The 13,025-nt window shown below is 39.3% G+C and overlaps 1 protein-coding gene across 1 annotated transcript in view; it reads right to left on the reverse strand.

Moving 5' to 3' along the window:
* Window positions 1-87: 87 nt before the first annotated feature.
* The window catches only part of ppp4r4 (protein phosphatase 4, regulatory subunit 4), a 32,091-nt gene continuing 19,153 nt past the window's right edge, over window positions 88-13,025 (reverse strand). The window contains exons 18-24 of the mRNA XM_039781395.1: window positions 9,706-9,810; window positions 9,564-9,627; window positions 8,352-8,426; window positions 7,577-7,667; window positions 6,580-6,641; window positions 5,496-6,036; window positions 88-347 (exon numbers count right to left, since the gene is read on the reverse strand). Of these exons, the coding sequence (XP_039637329.1) occupies window positions 302-347; window positions 5,496-6,036; window positions 6,580-6,641; window positions 7,577-7,667; window positions 8,352-8,426; window positions 9,564-9,627; window positions 9,706-9,810 (984 nt within the window). The 3' untranslated portion in view covers window positions 88-301. The remainder of the gene's footprint in view (window positions 348-5,495; window positions 6,037-6,579; window positions 6,642-7,576; window positions 7,668-8,351; window positions 8,427-9,563; window positions 9,628-9,705; window positions 9,811-13,025) is intronic.

Raw genomic sequence — 13,025 nt, forward strand, 5'->3', positions numbered from 1 at the left:
CTGTGCCTGTCATCTCTCTGACACATGATGTCATCAAACATCACAGTGACATCCCAATACAGATTAAAAATCAAAAACACACCGACAGTTTGTTTGTGTGGAGTTTACTGAACCAATCAGGTGACATGAGATCATGTGATTACACAGCGCTCAGAAAGCAAAAGAGAAGTCAGACTCGTCCGTCTGAAGGAAGAGATGATGTCCTGTTGCATTCTGGGTAATGTTCTGAAGTCCATTGACTCGTGATCCCTGAATGCTGATTGGCTGATCGCCGGGCGGAGGTATGATGACATCATCGTCTTCAGTCTCGCCCCGACTGGACGCTGAACGAGTTTGACTTCCTGTTTCTGTAGAACGAAAAGAAAACGGGCACAAAAATCATTTAAATCACTGAAGCCGAATAGAGGTAGAATTTCAAAAATATGAAAAACCCACTCTCCAAAAGATGTAAAAATCACCGTTCAGGGGGCTCAAAACAAGTTCTATCTGTAAATATGTTTCCCAACGATTTTATGAACATTAACCACTAAAGTTAGGGTAAATGTTGGTGATCTAGACAGTAGATACCAAGGTCAAGGTAAACTTAATTATCCACAAGAAGGAAATTCATTACACGCTCCATTGTTATACAGCCTACTGCATAACGTTAAAAACATGAATACAAAACATTAAACGACAGGAAAACAAGGACAAGACAGACAACACAGTAAAAACATTGAGGAAACATGACAAGCATGTATTTAAAAGTTGAGTGTTCATATATACAGTATGCCCAAAGTTTAAAATGCCTAAGAGTTTTTAAGTCTATTGTCTATTGCAGTCTAATTGCTGTAGGCACAAAAGACTTGCTGTACCTTGTAGTCCTAATTTTCCTTTGCAGGAGTCTGCCACTTGACCTGTTGCTTCTTAAAAAATTCTGATGAAGAGGATGGGTTGAATCATATATATATATATATATATATATATATATTCAACCCATCCTCTTCATCAGAATTTTTTAAGAAGCTATATATATATATATATATATACCCCCTAACCCTAGTCTAGTAACGCCCTCTAGTCACTGTTTGTTCCCAAACTCGCAAATTAAAACAAATCTCGCGAAACCTCGAATGTAACTGGCGTTCCACCAAGGTGGAAGAATCTCGTTTGGATTGGCAAGAAAGTCTCAAAACCTATAGGAAGGCCCTAAGAAAGGCCAGATCAGACTATTACTCATCACTAATAGAAGAAAACAAGAACAACCCAAGGTTGCTTTTTCAGCACTGTCGCCAGGCTGACAGATAGCCACAGCTCTACTGAGCCATCTATTCCTCTAGCTCTGAGTAGTAATGACTTCATGAGCTTCTTCAATGATAAAATTACAACAATTAGAGATAAAATTCATCACCTTTTACACTCAACTTCTAACGGTTCACCTTTAACGCGAGCGTCGTTAGAAATAAAGACTAGTCTCGACATATACTTAGACTGCTTTTATCCTATAGATCTTCAACAATTAATGTTAAAGATATCCTCAGCTAAGCCATCTACCTGTCTCTTGGACCCCATCCCAACGAGACTACTCAAAGAAGCATTACCTGTGGTTAACACCTCATTACTAGATATGATCAATATGTCTCTATTAACAGGTTATGTACCACAGTCATTTAAAGTAGCTGTGATAAAACCTCTTCTGAAAAAACCCACCCCTGGATCCTGAGGTCTTAGCAAACTATAGACCTATATCTAACCTTCCTTTTCTATCCAAGATCCTTGAGAAGGTGGTTGCTAATCAGTTATGCGATTTTCTACATAGCAACAGTTTATTTGATGACTTTCAATCAGGATTTAGAAAGAATCATAGCACAGAGACGGCACTGGTGAAAATTACTAACGACCTTTTAACTGCTGCAGACAAAGGTCTTGTCTCCATTCTTGTTTTACTAGATCTTAGTGCTGCATTTGACACAATTGACCATTCAATCCTGTTACAGAGATTGGAACACTTGGTTGGCATTAAAGGAATTGCTCTGAGTTGGTTTAGGTCCTATTTCTCTGATCGATCTCAATTTGTGAATGTTAATGATAAATCCTCCCAATGCACGCTAAAGTTAGCCATGGGGTTCCTCAAGGCTCAGTGCTTGGACCAATTCTATTCTCCTTATATATGCTTCCTCTAGGCAATATTATTAGAAAACACTCAATTAACTTTCACTGTTATGCGGATGACACCCAATTATACTTGTCAATCAAACCAAGGCGAAACCAGTCAGCTAGCAAAATTTCAAGAGTGCATTAAGGATATAAAATCCTGGATGACCTATAATTTTCTGATGTTAAACCCTAACAAAACTGAAGTTATTGTGCTGGGCCCTAAACACCCTCGAACTTCATTATCTAGAGATATAGCTACTCTGGATGGTGTTGCCCTGGCCTCCAGCACCACTGTTAGAAATTTAGGAGTTATCTTTGATCAGGATATATCCTTTAACGCCCATCTAAAACAAACCTCAAGAACAGCCTTTTTTCATCTTCGTAACATTGCCAAAATTAGGAATATCCTGTCTCAAAACGACGCTGAAAAACTAGTCCATGCATTTGTTACTTCCAGGCTGGACTATTGTAATTCCCTACTGTCAGGTTGCTCAAATAAGTCTCTTAAGACTCTCCAGCTGATCCAGAATGCTGCAGCGTGTTCTCACAAGAACTAAGAAAAGAGATCATATTTCTCCTGTATTAGCTTCTCTGCATTGGCTTCCTGTTGAATCCAGGATTGAGTTTAAAGTCCTTCTCTTGACCTACAAAGCTCTAAATGGTCTAGCACCATCATATTTAGAAGAGCTCCTAATACCCTATTGTCCCACTAGAACCCGCGCTCCCAGAATGCAGAGTTACTGGTGGTACCTAGAGTCTCTAAAAGTAGAATGGGAGCTAGAGCCTTCAGTTATCAGGCTCCTCTCCTATGGAACCAGCTCCCGATCTGGGTTCGGGGGCAGAAACTGTCACCTCATTCAAGAATGAACTTAAAACTCTCCTATTTGATAAAGCTTATAGTTAGGGAGTGAGGAGTTGCAGTGTTCACCTAACTGGCCCAACTGCTTCTCTTCATAATTGTTAGATTAATAATACATAACAAAGTAGAGGGAGGCAGGCCAGCCAAGCCAGATCCGGCAGGGGGAGAGTTCTAAGCCCGAAAAAGCTACCTCTCCTTATGACCTGTCTCTCTTAGTTACCTGTTATAGTTACGCTGTTATAGTCCTAGACTGCCGGGGGACTTCCTTCCTTTGACACACTTAGCTGCTCTCTCTTCTCCCTCTCTATTACTGTTACTATTACTATTACTATTTGTGTGCAGCCCGTCCCAGAAATGCTTGTTACTAATCCTAGCTTCTGGGGAGTTTACTCCCCGGAGTCCTTATGCTTTTTTTCCCCCAGCGTATTTCCTTGGAGAACGTTTGCACCAAGACCCTGGTTGCAGCTGTCGCCGTGGTCCTGCTGCACTCCCTGCTGAGCTCAGCGATGCCCTGCAATGTCATGCTGCGTCCTGCTGAACCCTGCAGCTTCCCCACATCCAGTCACTGTTCCATTATTAATGTGACTACTATCGCCACTGTTCATCACACCCCCAACCGGCTCGTCAGACACCGCCTACCAAGAGCCTGGGTCTGTCCGAGGTTTCTTCCCAAGAGGGAGTTTTTCCTCGCCACTGTCGCACTGCTTGCTCTTGAGGGAATTACTGGAATTGTTGGAATTGTTGGGGCTTTGTAAAATATAGAGTGTGGTCTAGACCTACTCTATCTGTAAAGTGTCTCGAGATAACTTATGTTATGATTTGATACTATAAATAAAATTGAATTGAATTGAATAGTGGTACGCAGATGGAATCTCTGATGTATTTTTAAAAAATGAAATAAATTAATTTAAAAACACAACATAGAAATACTACATTTTCAATAATACTTTAACTATGATCAGTTAAAAGTAATAGTGTGTTATATTCTTTGTTTAGATACCAGCTCCATAGTAACTCTTCTGGACGGAGCGTGCATACATCCATGATTAGTTACGAGCTGTGGTGCAAGATAGTAAGCAGAGGTAAAGTGAGTGGTTCAAAAACAGGAACGATCGGGAAGAGAAGTGTGGATGGGGAGGAGAATATTTCCAGCAGCCCTGTTGAAACTATCGGGTTAAGGGTAAGGGTTAGGGTTAGTCTCGCTTTGCCAGACCTTCCTCCACAATTCAAATTAAATGATGTTGCACTGTGGTTGTTTTTATTTGTTGTTGTTTGGTATATATATTTCTTACTGCTGGCTGTAATCCAAATTGCCTCTCGGGGATAATAAAGTGACCTTGACCCTGACAGCTCCGTGGAGGAAGGTCTGTCTAGTCCACAGAGCATTCCTGGATGGGAGAACAACGTGCTCTGGTTTATTGGCATTTCTTTAAACCAATCACAATCATCGTGGGCGGGGCTAAGCTCCGGACGGAGCCACGTTGCCTCTGCTAAATAGTCTCAGGAAGGAACTGGTTTTGGTGGAACATGTGTACGTTCAAAAGTAGTTTTAGTCGTGCAACGGAAAACTCAGATTGGACAGATAGTCTAGCTAGCAGTTAGACAGACAGACAGACCCTGCATCTGGATTTACCCTGCAGAGATCTGAGGAGCAGTTAACCATAGTCCTCACAAATCCACCGGAGGTTAGAACCCCGACACAGAGACAGAGGAAGGGGACGGACATCCGGCCGAAAAGGGTCGATCCCGTAAGTGGACCGTCACAGATATAGACTAGGGTAAGGGTTAGGGTTAGTCGCGACTGAAGCAGCGGCAGTTAAGTCTACATAGAAGACTAAAACCAAATGGTGCCAAACAAAAGGAAGATTTGACTCAAATTATCTCAAAGTTGGATTAAGTTGGAGCAGGACGGAGGACGTAACGTTACAGCCTGGCTGTTGACAATAAATATAGTTTTTAAGAATAAACATGCCTCCTGCGTGAACTGTCCGTAGCTGAACAGGGCCTATGCTACTCTATTTTAAAGAGGGCCATAACGGTGGTACTTAGAGAGCCTAATGTTTGTGTAAGGATTGTGTAAACATTTTGAGAAACACAAATTTAAGGGATTGCTCCGGTGCCGCTGGAGGTTCTGCCGGATGTACCTCTCCTTCCACTTGCTTTGTGAAATGCCAATAAACCAGAGCAAGTTTTTCTCCCATCCAGGAATGCTGTGTGGACTAGCCAGACCTTCCTCCGCAGCGCTGTGAAGGAAGGTCTGGACATGGGAGAAGTCCACACTTGGAATGTGCCTTTGTGAATGCTTTCATAGCTGTGGCTAAGTGCAGTGTAAAAATGGCTAAAATCGAGAACATTAGCTCATAAATAATACTGTTATTAACATTTAGAAGTAAGGGTATTCATTTGGACAAAAATCCGAAGTGCTGGTACTCAGTACGGATGAGATCTGGCCCATTTCAACCACTGGTTGTACCACCGGAACATTTCAGCAAAAACTCACATCGACAGCTTTCTGGACTGGCCGTCCTTCACCGTGCAGCCTCGCTCCATCGTTTTACTGCGCTGGTCCAAAGTACTCGGCCTGTGGTCTCTCTGGTCCAACGTACTTGTCCTGGGGTCTCTCTGGTCCAAAGAACTGGGCCTGTGGTCTCTCTGGTCCAACGTACTTGTTCTGGGGTCTCTCTGGTCCAAAGAACTGGGCCTGTGGTCTCTCTGGTCCAACGTACTGGTTCTGGGGTCTCTCTGGTCCAAAGAACTGGGCCTGTGGTCTCTCTGGTCCAACGTACTGGTTCTGTGGTCTCTCTGGTCCAAAGAACTGGGCCTGTGGTCTCTCTGGTCAATGGTGCTGGGTCTATGGTCCATGCTACCTGTTCTCTGCTCCATCAGGTTGTTCCTGTGGTCCATGTTACTGGTTCTATGATCTCTCTGATCCAGGCTACTGGTTCTGTCCAGGAGGCTGGTGGTGTTGCTACGGATCAGAACCGGCATGGAGGAGGGGGACTGGGTCACCAGAGAGAAGTGGGCGGTCCTTAAGGAGTCATCTATAAAACAAGTGGAGTGTGAGTAAAGACAGTGTGTTAAATATGCAACCCCCCCTCCAAACCCCCCGAGGATATGGGTGGTTTGTCCCCCCCTCTAATACGACCCACAGGACCATTTCATAAATTAGCGCCCCCTAGTGGTGGCAGGAAGTACATCCTCATAGAACAAACCACCTATGAGGGAGTTTTCAGAGGATGTCGGTCTCTAATTATGCAGTTGTATGTAAGGAGTAGGACTGCTCCCTCTTAGTGGACTAGTGGACTAATCGGTGGTTCTGGTCTTAGTCAACTTAGATCTCTGTAGTCCATTAGTCATGTCTGATGCTGTTTTCATGCTGAATGACTTATTACCAAGAAACGTACGAGCTCATCTCTGCTAAACACAAGAATTAAAGTGGTGCTTTAACACGACTCTTAGTGGAGAAACTCAGATTTACAGATCTGTCGATTAGATCAACTAATCGATTAGTCGGTACAATTGAATGAGTGTTAGTCGACTAAGAAGTTCTTCAATCGAGCACGGCCCTAGTAAGGAGGAGGTACCTTTGCTTGATAGCATGGAGGACTTCCCAGGTCCAGACATACTGCTCAGCTCTTTCACTTTCCTGAAACAGAGACACAAAACAGGAGATTAAGAACTCTTGAGCCAGGCTGCAATCTTGGCTGCCATTGTTGTTAATTTCTCCCCAAATTTGGGTCGCATTAATGCTGAAACATATCTGGTTGGTTAGTCTTTGGATTGGAAGCATTTATTGGTGATTTTTCACGGTACAAAGTCCTGCTCCGTTGCAGACAGACTGAATCTGACTGACGATAAAGCAACATTATATAACTTTTCCAGCTTCAGTCCCCCTTCTACACGTGTCAAAATCCGGCCCCTCACTAATTTTGATCTGGCCCGCATATCAATACAGGTTCACAATATATTTTGGCCCACCTAGTTGTGCGCCAAACCAAAAACATGGGAAACAATTACATGACACTCAAAGCAGAATTTGGCAAATTTGCCGACTGTGAGACTCAGAAATTCCCCCAGAAGCAGAGAGTTTAATATTCAGGCTGTGAAAGAGCTTGTTGTGAGTCAGCTGGGTAGTAGCCTACTTAGAAAATGTTAAATGCTAAATTCTACGACGGCTTTGAAACTTCTTTGCTGACTTTTCAGAGCTTTATGTGGACCTAACTGTAAGAGAGAAGACTATATGAGACATGCAATAATTGAGTCAAAGATATTCTACTTTTTCAATTAAATAAAAGCATGTCAATAAACTATACATGTCTGGCCCTTGATGTGATTCTCTCAAACTGAGTTTGACACCCCTGCCCTACTACTTCCAACATCCCCGACAACCTGTAGGGGGACCGAAGCTGGAAAAGTGACATAGTGTTGCTTTAAAGCAGCCATGGGCAGGATGAGAAAATACTGTGTCTTTTCAACATGTAAGCGTGTAATGTTGTAAATATGAAACTGAAAACAGTAATAGGTCTCCTTTAAACGTGTGTTACATGGTAGTTAAAGGGAAGGAAGGCTGGTGGTTCTTACAGAGGTCTGTCTGAGTTGGCAGCTTTGGATGTCGTCGGCTGACTGCTGAGAGATCGACTCCGGGACAGTTTAGCCTTCCTCATCTCTCTACCTGTAAGAAGATCATCATCATCATCACGATCATCATCATCATGGTACGCCTCAATGTTCTGAGATGAAGATACTCAGTTTCACTGTAGTAACTAGCAGAGACAGGGACTAGAGTCGCAACACAGAGACTTGAGATTTACTGTAACTCAGACTTGGACTCTACTGTAACTCAGAGACTTGGAGTACATAGTCAGAGAAGACAACACTTTTTCATTTAATATATTGTTAGTAAAATATTGAATACAGCCTTTGATAAAAATTAAAAAGGCCTCCAATTAGACAGAAGATAAAGTTGTGTTTACAGTTCACCAGTAACATTTTCTTAATGTCCACATCATGATCTGGTTCAGTCTGCACAATGAAAAACTGTCTTTGGTATTTTAACTGCAGCATTGCACAATTATGTAACTCTCTGGCACTTTAATTTCTCATTTTATTGCTAAGAATTATGCACTTTGGATACTATTTTTATTGTTATTGCTTGTTGTTTGTCAGAACTTTGTGTCGTCTTCTGTATGTATCGTGTACTGTTTTGTCCGTACTGACGATAGTTAAAAGTTGTGTTTTCTTTTGAGGAGATGTGTAAGACCACATACATTCCCCTTTGTGGGATAGTAAAGTTTACTTTGACTTTGAGGTCTACAAACACAATTGCAGCTTTTCGTCCTTCCTGCTTTGGTCTCACCGGAGGACAAGGTGGCTCCGGCCGAGGACACAGACATGGATTTGGTTGCAGATAGACTGGTTTTACTGTCTCTTCCTGTCAAAGAAAGACACTGAGTAATAAACTCTGACCAGTAATACAACTTTTCCTTCACTAACATTCAGACAAACCCCCACACACAGCAAACACTCCTTCTGAACGTTGAAGTAGAGTTTTCTTCATCCTGCTCCCACCGAATTTCTGACCACTTCTGCCCGCACCGGCAAAGCTCTGAGAAACATGCATTGATTTAGTTTCTTCTCCCGTCCCGCATGAGAAAACCAGCATTTTATAGGCTATTAACCGGCACCGTCAGACACCGCCTACCAAGAGCCTGGGTCTGTCCCGTCAGACACCTCCTACCAAGAGCCTGGGTCTGTCCCAGGTTTCTTCCTGAGAGGGAGGTTTTCCTCATCACTGACGCACTGAATGCTTGCTCTTGGGGGAATTACTGTAATTGTTGGGTCTTTATAAATTATAGAGTGTGGTCTAGACCTACTCTATCTGTAAAGGGTCTCGAGATAACTCTTGTTATGATTTGATACTATAAATAAAATTGAACTGAATTGAAATTGAATTAATAATAATAACTTTGTTTTATCAAAAACTTTGCACCATCACACGGCACATAAAAATAGACTGCTTTGCCAAAAATATGAAATGAAATGCGCCAGCTTTGATAGTTCTGGTAAGCGCTCTTTGTTGAACTTCCACCATTGAAGCACCATTTATTGACTCCATCCTGTCGCTAGGCTACATCCTGGTCCCGCAGTGTTTTTTAGCCGCCTTTTCCCGCTCGCAGCGAAGTTCAAACTGCCCACTCCCGTGAGATTTGCGTTGGTCCTGCAGGACCCAGCGGGACCCAATCCCAATGCAGCCCTCTACTTTGAAGCCAAATGTAAAGCTGTGTGCAAAAAGGGTCAACAGTGCTTGTATTGTTTATCGAACCATAAAGACCATGTTTATTGAGTCAGTCCTGTTCTTTTCCTTTACGCATCTTTAAAGGGGAGGAATTCCTTAAACCAAATACTTAAATGATCCAGTCAGCTGATTGGAGAGCCACAGCTTACCCCAGTGTCGTGTATATCAGACTGTGACAGATTATAGTCTGTTTTCATAGTTGCTGCAAAACAAATCTACCTACAGGTACACGTACAGTAACCTAAACCTTCACTCGTTTTATGTAAACCTTACGTTTTCTCTCGGTGTGTTTTTCAGAGTTGACTTTCCCTTCACTCTGCTGGCGCTCCAGCTGTTCCTGACGACAGAGGACACGTCGTTAAAACCAAACAGAAAGTGATTCAGACTGAAGATGATCCATCAGCGTGAGACTCACCATCTCCAGCAGCAGAGTCTCCTCCTTCTCCTTCTTCTGGTCCAGTAAATCTCTCTCCTGCCTCTTGTGAAACTGCCAAGACACAAAACACCCAGTGGAGGAACACAGAGGTTATAAAGTAACCCGTTTTCACTCTCAACTGGTAAAATACTGACGCAAAAATCCCCCTTTAGCCTCTGTCTGGAACGCATGGCAGAGCAGCAGCTAGACCACGGCGCTGTAAGATGCAAAGTATGAAGAGACAGCAGTAGAGAGTAGTATGTAGAGAGACAACAGTAGAGAGTAGTATGTAGAGAGACAACAGTAGAGAGTAATATGTAGAGAGACAGCAGTAGAGAGTAGTATGTAGAGAGTAGTATGTAGAGAGACAGCAGTAGAGTAGTGTAGTAGAGACAACAGTAAGAGAGTATGTGAGAGACAACAGAAGAGTAGTATGTAAGAGACAACAGAGAGTAGTATGTAGAGAGACAGCAGTAGAGTAGTATGTAGAAAGTACCAAAGAGACAGCAGTAGAGAGTAGTATGTAGAGAGTAGTATTGTAGAGACAGCAGTAGAGAGTATGTAGAGAGAGAGTAGTATGTAGAAAGACAACAGTAGAGAGAGAAACAGTATGTAGAGAGACAGCAGTAGAGAGTGTATGTAGAAAGTACTATGTAGAGAGACAGCAGAGAGTAGAGACAGCAGAAGAAAGTAAAGACAACAGTATGTAGAGACAGCAGTAGAAAAGGAACACAACGAGAGAAGGAAAAGAGAGAGAGACAGGAGATAAAACGAAGGAAGAACAGAGTAGAGAGACAACAGGAGAAGTATGTAGAGACAACAGTGAGAGTACAACAGCAGAGAACAGTATGTGAGAAAAAAAAGACAACAGTAGAGTAAAATATAGAGACACAGTGAGAGAGTAGTAGAGAAACAGTGAAGTGAGAGACAGGAGAGAAGACAGTAGAGAGTAGTATGGAGAGATAAATAGTAGAGAGACAAATAGTAGAGAGACAGTAGTAGGAAATAAGAGACAGGGACAAAGGAGACAAATAGGGATGGAGGTAGAAAGTAAAGGAAAGACATAATAAGGAAAGGAATAATAAAGAGAATAGGGAGACAATAGTGAGAAATATAAAGGGGATAAAGAAGAAGAGAGGGAAAAAGAAAAGAAGAAAGTGGAAAAGAAAGGAATGAAAGGAAAACGAATGGAAATATAGGAATAGATGGATGGAATAATAAATGGAAAAGAAAAAATAAAAAACAGAAGGACACATGTGTTTATTAAACAGTAGAAGTCCTCAGTGTGTTATATTAATATAATACAGTCTCATGTGATTATATTAATATAATACAGTCTCAGTTGATTATATTAATATAATACAGTCTCAGTGTGATTATATTAATATAATACATCTCAGTGTGTTTATATTAATATAATACAGTCTCATGTGATTATATTAATATAATACAGTCTCAGTAGTAATATTAATATAATACAGTCTCAGTGTGATTATATTAATATAATACAGTCTCAGTGTGTTTATATTAATAAATACAGCTCAGTATGATTATATAATATAATACAGCTCAGTGTGTTTATATTAATATAATACAGTCCCAGTATCATTATATTAATATAATACAGTCTCAGTGTGATTATATTAATATAATACAGTCTCATGTGTTTAATGTAATACAGTCTCAGTATCATTATATTAATATAATACAGTCTCAGTGTGTTTAATGTAATACAGTCTCAGTGTGTTTATAATAATATAAAACAGTCTCAGTGTGATTATATTAATATAATACAGTCTCAGTATCATTATATTAATATAATACAGTCTCAGTGTGTTTAATGTAATACAGTCTCAGTGTGTTTATAATAATATAATACAGTCTCAGTGTGATTATATTAATATAATACAGTATCAGTGTATTTATATTAATATAATACAGTCTCAGTGTATTATATAATATCATACAGTCTAGTGTGTTTATATTAATATAATACAGTCTCAGTGTGATTATATTAATATAATACAGTCCCAGTATATTATATTAATATAATACAGTCTCAGTGTGTTTAATGTAATACAGTCTCATGTGTTTATAATAATATAATACAGTCTCAGTGTGATTATATTAATATAATACAGTAGTATCATTATAAATATATTACAGTCTCAGTGTGTTAATGTAATACAGTCTCAGTGTATTTATAATAATATAATACCAGTGTGATTATATTAATATAATACAGTATCAGTGTATTTATATTAATATAATACAGTCTCATTGATTATAATAAATTTATATTAATATAATACAGTCTCAGTATGATTATATTAATATAATACAGTCTCAGTATGATTATATTAATATAATACAGTCTCATGTGTTCATATTAATATAATACAGTCTCAGTATCATTATATTAATATAATACAGTCTCAGTGTGATTATATTAATATAATACAGTCTCAGTGTGTTTAATGTAATACAGTCTCAGTGTGTTATATAATATAATACAGTCTCAGTGTGTTTATATTAATATAATACAGTCTCAGTGTGATTATATTAATATAATACATCCATGTTTTATATTAATATAATACAGTAGTGTGATTATATTAATATAATACAGTCTCAGTGTGTTTATATTAATATAATACAGTCTCAGTGTGATTATATTAATATAATACAGTCTCAGTGTGTTTATATTAATATAATACAGTCTCAGTATGATTATATTAATATAATACAGTCTCAGTGTGTTTATATTAATATAATACAGTCTCAGTATCATTATATTAATATAATACAGTCTCAGTGTGATTATATTAATATAATACAGTCTCAGTGTGTTTAATGTAATACAGTCTCAGTATCATTATATTAATATAATACAGTCTCAGTGTGTTTAATGTAATACAGTCTCAGTGTGTTTATAATAATATAATACAGTCTCAGTGTGATTATATTAATATAATACAGTCTCAGTATCATTATATTAATATAATACAGTCTCAGTGTGTTTAATGTAATACAGTCTCAGTGTGTTTATAATAATATAATACAGTCTCAGTGTGATTATATTAATATAATACAGTATCAGTGTATTTATATTAATATAATACAGTCTCAGTGTGATTATATTAATATCATACAGTCTCAGTGTGTTTATATTAATATAATACAGTCTCAGTATGATTATATTAATATAATACAGTCTCAGTATGATTATATTAATATAATACAGTCTCAGTGTGTTCATATTAATATAATACAGTCTCAGTATCATTATATTAATATAATACAGTCTCAGTGTGATTATA

Source organism: Perca fluviatilis, chromosome 18 (assembly GCF_010015445.1).
Source record: "Perca fluviatilis chromosome 18, GENO_Pfluv_1.0, whole genome shotgun sequence".
NCBI classification, from domain to species: Eukaryota; Metazoa; Chordata; class Actinopteri; order Perciformes; family Percidae; genus Perca; species Perca fluviatilis.